The sequence below is a fragment of the Neodiprion fabricii genome, chromosome 3, assembly GCF_021155785.1.
Source record: "Neodiprion fabricii isolate iyNeoFabr1 chromosome 3, iyNeoFabr1.1, whole genome shotgun sequence".
Lineage (NCBI taxonomy): Eukaryota > Metazoa > Arthropoda > Insecta > Hymenoptera > Diprionidae > Neodiprion > Neodiprion fabricii.
The window spans coordinates 33235388-33242984 of record NC_060241.1 but is presented as its reverse complement, the minus strand read 5'-3'; the positions used below and the strand labels follow the sequence as shown (position 1 = coordinate 33242984).

The 7597-nt window shown below is 41.3% G+C and overlaps 1 protein-coding gene across 1 annotated transcript in view; it reads right to left on the bottom strand.

Annotated features, from left to right (window-relative positions):
- Nucleotides 1-789: 789 nt before the first annotated feature.
- The window catches only part of LOC124177505 (GAS2-like protein pickled eggs), a 42432-nt gene continuing 35624 nt past the window's right edge, over nt 790-7597 (bottom strand). Inside the window, exon 8 of the mRNA XM_046559922.1 lies at nt 790-2795. Within this exon, the coding sequence (XP_046415878.1) occupies nt 1870-2795 (926 nt within the window). The 3' untranslated portion in view covers nt 790-1869. The remainder of the gene's footprint in view (nt 2796-7597) is intronic.

The following is a 7597-nucleotide window of genomic DNA, read 5'->3' as shown; positions in this document are numbered from 1 at the left end:
TCGAGTGAATGTATCATAGTTCACACCGGCGTGTACTTTAGAATTATCATCTTGTTTCTTTAAAAGCGACTGTTATACGGTTGTGTATTTTTATGCATTTACTTTATTTCTATAAAAGATTTCTATAAATGCGTAAGGCAAATTTCATACAAGGAATCGAACATGTATACGGCGGTGTGGTGATTTAAAAAATTACTTTTTTTTTTATACATATATATTCTATTTTAAACAGCTCTAAAAGGAGTTGCCTGAGTAATCAGGATGGTCAAGACAGAAAATACAACATTTGAAATCTTAATCCAATCAACGATTTCCCGTTGACTCTCTGGACGAGGATACCCACGGAAGCCGACGGTCGATGTCGCGGTAGATTGAAATAGAAGCCATTAATCACCGAGTTTCGGCATTTTGTTATTACATCCAGATCCGTTTGTGATACAGCGTTGAGTTATAGGTACCAAACAATCTTTCAGATCCTATAGCTTCCAATTTATATTTCAAGCGTTTTTGCGTACGTGTTTCTATGCGTGTGTGTGTGTGAGTTTTTTTTTTTCACTCGTACTTTATTTGTTTGTTTGGTTTTTTAATTCTATATATTTTACATCATATACTCTAGTTTATTTCTATATTGTCTATAAAATAATCTTAGCACGTTAAAAGACCCTTCGTCCTAAAAAAGTCCGTTTCTACATCCCTCCCACTATTGTATAAGACACTTCGTACAAAAAGATAATCAATTTTATTCGTTCTATCTCTTTGACTCTCACTTTCTTACCTTATCTCAAATTGTTTTTTTTTTTTTTTTTTGTTTTTTTTTTTTTTATTCATCTCTCTCTACGGTTACTTTTGGTATAAAAACACATTTCAATATTGGAATGAGGATACGCTATTATATCCAGTCTATTTGAGTAAGTCGGATTATTTATTTTTTTTTTTCAGTTTTTTTTTTTTATATTTGTATGCTTTTTTGTCTTGCATTTTTCACTTCTCGTCACCATTTTACGCGTTTCGTCTGTTATACTTACTTTCTTTCACCCACGCTTGACTTCATTTCTCAATAGCCTACAAACCACGGCCAGAGAACGTAGATACGTATACGATACAAGTATATACGTTGTAACGCGTAAATAAACTGTGTATCTCGTTCGCTTGTTCTTCTTTTAATAAATACAATCGATATACTATGTAATATATATATAATATAAATAAATAATTTTCAAATATAATATTCAATCAATTATAAAAACCGTTCGATTATACCCGAATATAACAGGAATTCAACGTAAAAAATTTTCCTCCCTTCATCGTCTGATCGTGTCGTAATTAGATCCGGTAGCAAATGTTTACACGTATCGCGCAATAATATTATAATATTATGCTGTTCGAGCGAACCAACCGTGCATTACATTTATACCTACATGGTATATAGAAAGCTGATATTCATTTGGAAGCCGCAACAGAGTATAGAAAAAATTCACTCAACATATTTTAAACTATACTCAAATAACATTTAAACTTATACAATGTGTATAATATTACAATAATATACGCTACTGCTGCTCTCCCATATAACAAGAATAATATCCTCACTCTCTCTCTCTCTCTCTCTCTCTCTCTCTCTCTCTCTCTCTCTCTCTCTCTCCCACTCACTCACTGTTTCACTCTCTACAATCGTTACAAAATGAAAATCTATCGAAAAATGCACTAGTCGTGTAATAGTTAGAGTTGCCACTCGCTACCGCGGTAGGCCGAGCATACGTTACAATGCGTAGCTTAAGATAATTTATCGGAACGGTTGGAACTCCGTCCGTCCGTCCGTTCCTCGACTGGAACCAAAGCTTATTGTTAGCGACCAATTAATTATCAGACTCACATACTGTCCGAAGCGACGGACATCGGCCTCTTGTAAACCGGTGCCGGTATCCTGGAGAATCCGCCGCGTTCGGAGGCGGCCTTCGGGTCTTTCCTGGGGCTCGCGGCTACGGGAAGCTGTTCCTGAGGCAGGGCAACGGTGCCGTTGCCGTCGACCCAGGCCTTTGTGAAGTCGAGGGTCGGGTCGCCGTCGGTGCTGCCGGCGCTCCCGTTGCCCTGATAGTCCCTCAGGAAGTCCTGGAGCTTCTGCACGACCTGTTTCTCGTCCTGGAGGTGCCCGACCTTCTGCAGAATCTGCTCGAGCAGAGGGTTCGCCACCTTCGTCGGCGAGGATTGGAGCGAGGCGGAAGAGGGCTTTATCCGCCGGCCATTCCGGTCGTATTGGGGGCTACTTCCGGTCATCGCCGGCCTCGGGAGGCTCTGTCTGGCCGGTGATTTTCTCGCGAACGCCGCCGTCGCCGACGTCGAGGTTTGGCCGTTTCCGTTTCCGTTCGCGTTCGCGTTCGGCGAGGCGAACGTGTCGGCCTGGATGCTCGGCCTCTTCCGCGCCTGCCTTCCGTTCCAGGTGTTACTTCCGGCCTGGAAATTCAACTGACTCAACCTGGGGACGCCCGAAGTCGCCTTGCTCAGACTGCCCGTCGGCGGCTTCCTCTGGCTCGTTCTGACCCCGGATCCTCGCTTCATCGGGCTTCCCTCGGGGCTCGAATTCTCCTCGCGCGGAGTCCTGCTTCCCGACGATGCTCTCGACACGTTACTGTTTTCCCGAACCATCGACCCCGCCCTCGGCGTCCTGTCTCCCGACGAAGAAGTCACGCTCCTAGCCGGCGATGCTCGCAGAGGACTCGACGGACCGATTCGCGTCTTACGCAGACCCGTCTCGATCGTTTCCGTCTCCACGCAAGACTTCTCAATTGTGGGTTGCTCTGGAACAGAAAAGATTCTGGTTCGATATTTTGCATTTTTCAAACTCTCGTTATGTCGGTCGGTTTCGCCGTTCAACAACTCTTTCAGAAGCTGCCGCCGTTATAGAGTTGAGATCGGAAACATGGACGCGTGGAGTTGTACAACATGGCGCCGGTCAGCGAGAACAGCTGATCCTTTCAGATAGATCGTACGAATATGGAGGCACTGAAAACCTCATGCAAACGGCAAGGATTTTATTTCGTTGCGTTAAGTTAATGTGCCTAACAGGATGTAGGTATAGTAAAAAAACGAATTTCGTAATTGAACACGACGCTTTTAAGGCATATATTTTTTGCCACCAGATAGCGTCCATGTCGATGTATCGGATCTCTTGACTCGTTCTTTTCTAATTGTCACAACGTTTGGACGAATGTTTATTTCGTTTGATAATATTTACACACGTATCACAGGTACATAACGAACGATGTGGACGATTTGACGGAGCTTGAATCCAATGATAATATCTCGCACGTTATATGTATATACGTCATTAAATATTCCGGTCACAAAGCTGTCTTGTATGCAAAACTAAATTCGTCCCGCGATCTTTTCATTTATTTATTTAATGCCTTTTTTCCCTGCATTCATTTTTTAATTTTTATTTATTTTTTTTCCCCCTTCTTTATGTTTTTACATATTTTTTTTCCGTGTCCGTACGTTCGTCGACGAAGTATATAACGCGAGCAGAGAATTGTATAACCGCCGCCTACAGAGGCTTCCAGCCTAAGTGCTCGGTTATACGCGCATTATACGTATATTATACGCGCGATTGTTGGAATATCTGCGACTTAGCTTTTAAATTGAGCCGGAGGGCCAAATTTGTCCGTAAGCACAAGCATTCGAACGTAAGGCGCGCGCGAATCTCTCCTCGTTAGCATATCGCGTGGGCCTCTTGGGTCTGATCGCAACGTTTATTTTGTTTACCGTTTCGTTGCCTTGACGCGTGGCGCACGTTCGACTTTACACACCACACATATGCATATTTAAACGCTTAAGCACCGTCTGACAGTTTCCCTCGAGGCTGATCTGAACTAAAAACCAGAAAAAGTCGTCACCGTCTTATTCCTAAACGCCAGAGCACGATGCTCGAATACACGCTTCACAAAAATGCGAACAATCCGTCCGATCCCGTCAATACGTACAATGTAAATGCCTTTCGGTTCTTCTTCTCGCGTAAAGCCGAACTGCGTTACAGAATTTTCGAATAAAATATCGCGGTTTATTTGTTTCCGAACAATCAAGAACACAAGGTTTGCCAACAGTTTGAGCATTAAAGGCACGTTCTACAATACTGCGTGATGTAAAATCGGGGTGGGGGAGGAACAACATATTAAAATTCTGTTTTTCACATTTTGTCAAATCGCGTCTAAATTTGTCGCAAATTGTTTTTCCTCTCTCGCGCGTTATTATCTCCTCTCGTATTTGCGCCGCAGCGCGGAATTGCATTGACAGATGCAGCCATCTGTTATTGGGAATCTAGTAAACGCGATTGTTCCGTAAGGACAGGTTGCTGCGCCCACGTCCGACTCCGGAGAGAAGTAATACCTACATACACGCGCTCCTTCTTCTTCTTCTTCCTCGGTTGAGGTTCTCACACACACTCCTAACACGTACACGTCACATCTGCATACGCATGCGTCTAAGCCGAGCGCAAGTGAAGCAGCGAAGGCGATCGAGAGGCGTGCGTGCGTGTGTTTCTCATTCTCTCTCTTTATCTTTCCGTACGCGACGCCTCTACCATATACTCAAGTTTATGTAGACACGGGGCGTGTAGTAGGCAGTTGACGAGTCCGTAGGTATTGTAGATACCGAGTTACCTGCACGTAGGTAGAGGTATAATCTCTAACGCGGAGATAGTTTCGTGTGGAGTTTGCTGCTCGGCGTGCGCGCGGTTAAATGTCAGGCCAGCCTCTTCTCGGTTTCACGCATATATGTAGGCATATGTACCATATACTTAATCTACCGCGCATATTAATCGCCTACAGGGCGGTCTAATCTCCGCTGCTAGTTTTCCTCCGCGCGCCTTTGGAACCTCGACTTTCCCCTCCGCGCAATAATATCCAGACCACCCCATTGTCTTTTTCCTTTGTTCAAGATTAAAAATCTGACGTTTTTATGGACGTTGGTATAACGAGGCGAAAGTCTCGCGTTGTCCGGGTGCGCCTGGACTTGTATTTTGCACGCTTCAATTGCATCCGCGAATTTTCACGCCGACGTTTACCCAAAACTGGAAAATCTAAATTGGCAATTCGAATGAATTGAAGCAGGTCCAGCAAAAAATTTCTACATTTTTACATATTTTCTACTTCCGAGTTTGAAAATACACCAACGTTTATACGTGTAGCGAGCTCGTACCCGGTAAGTCGAGTATATTTAGTGGCGTGAACTGATGTAATGATTAAAACCACGTGCGCCATATTCTTACGATGCTCAATGGTAAAACCTACATGACCTGAATGCTAAGGTTGCAGTCAACGGTTTTTTTTTTTTTTATCGAAACGTTACTGCAAACGAATACTAGCTAGCCTGAAGCATCAGCGTTAAGAATAGACAACATGGGTAATATTAACAAACCCATGTCAAGAAATCTGACCATGATTTATAAGCATAATTAGTGTTCTTTAGGTGCTAATTACACGCCCGGATGAAAATTTAGGTGCTCGTCTTTTCGTAATTTGTTATGTTTCTTTCTTTTTCCTTATACTCTATTATACAACTTTGATTTTACAATAATTGCAACAGCGAGTTTTTCGAAAACTAACAAGGATAGAAATCCCGTGCTCTTTTAATTCTATCTAGGTGCCATATTGAAAATTACCTTGCTCAATTTTATTCGAAAACACCGGACTTGTTTGTTTCATACACTATATCAACATATTCTTTCGAGACAGGCGATTCAAATTTTACAAGGTATTCAAAAACCCGACGAACTCTCATTATTTTTTGGGTGAAAAATCCCATGTTCGTAGACAGTGTCAAAGAAAGGAGAGATACCTAAAAGGTACCCATAACGATACGGTACCTCTTGATCGGTTTTTCTGACGCGTCTCTACTAACATTACCCACGTAAATATAAACAAATTTTTTTTATTCCTACATGCGCTTAATATCCGGTTTTTTTTCTATTCACCAAAAAAGTTGTAACAAAGAAGAAAAAAAAAACACCGCGTATAAATATGTATACGAAAGAAAAAAATTGTTTATCCACGTGCGGAAAGAGAATCGTCACAAGTAGGTAGAATATATCTTCGCATAGGTATATTACCTACGTGTACACACCGTGTATGCCAATTCATACGTGATTTCAAAATATGAATTCGTCGCAAAAGAACAACCTTGGCTATTTCCGCAACAGCGGGTTTATCGTTTCTGTATATTATATACCCGAGCTGTAAGCACGAACATGCTTGTACACATATGTACAAATAATCCTATTCACATCCGTGCAACGGTTAATAATAATTAGTGAAGCCGGTCAGGAGAGCGATGCAAACGTGAGAGAGAATGGCATGGCAGTGAGTTCATAACCAGATTATTTGCCCTTCAAGGAGCCTGCAGGTTGTCTTATACAATATACACACACCGATGTATCTTCGTGGGATATAGTCGATGTTTATTGCACACACACACGCACGCATTGTTGTACGTATTCGTGACAACCGCGTACGCACGCCTGTACTACTGACATATTCAAAAATGTTTCCGGCAGAACGATCGGCGGCAGGCGATTGATCGAAATTGAAAAATCAATCAACCGCGTCGTGCAGTCAAGTTGTATCAAACGAAAGTAAACTGCAGGCGTGACGGAAGCCGTGTGACTTTTTCTTTTTTCAATTTAATTATTTCTTTATTTATTTCCTTGCCTCGTTTCGTGAATTTATTTCGAACACATAGACGGAGAAAAGGAAGAAGGAAAGAACATTAGAAACAAAACTCGATTAACCGGAATTATAAATACCTGTATACAGGTTTGCTTATGTATGTGTAGTCACTGGGACTTTGGAGAACAAATTTATATATACCAGCTCTATTACCGAGCGCGAAAGTTGACTGACATTTTACGTTCCAGAGACAATAATTAGCTCGGCTGTATGATTAGGCGATTCGTTTACGGTACACGTGTATGCACGCATGCGCGCATGTAATAATACGCGAATACATGAGAGTGTAATAGTCATTTGGACCAATTTTACATGACACACTTTTGTGCCATGATATCTACGATTTTTAATCATTGTTGTCGTTGTTATTATCACTGTCATTATCATGATTATTATTATTATTACCCTATTTTTATTACACGGACAGTCAAATTGACAGCAAAAGCAAGGTTTGTCGGGAGAAGATTACGGTAAAATTTTTGTAAAGTTTTTTCGTTTCTTTTTTTTTTTTTTGGTTTTTACATTCGGTTCTCCGCTTCGCAAAAAATATATATTTATTTATATATACTTGATAATTAAGCACTTTGAAACCAGTTTCTGTATTCAGGCAGAAAAAACAAAAAGGTAGAAATTTTTTACTCCCGCAGATCGCATTAATACCACAAATTTACGTTCTTACTGTAAAGACAACATGATATTTTATACGTGCCGCACTCTCTGAAAATATTTAGACTTGTGAGGTTTCGATGGAGTTCAATTATGGCTAAGAAAAAACTGAAAAGTTGAGAGTAAATCAGTGATTCGTGGCTCGATGTTGAATAAAAAATTGTTCTGATGGTTATTTTCAATCAAGAGATTCCACTTTTTTCCATAAATCTTGA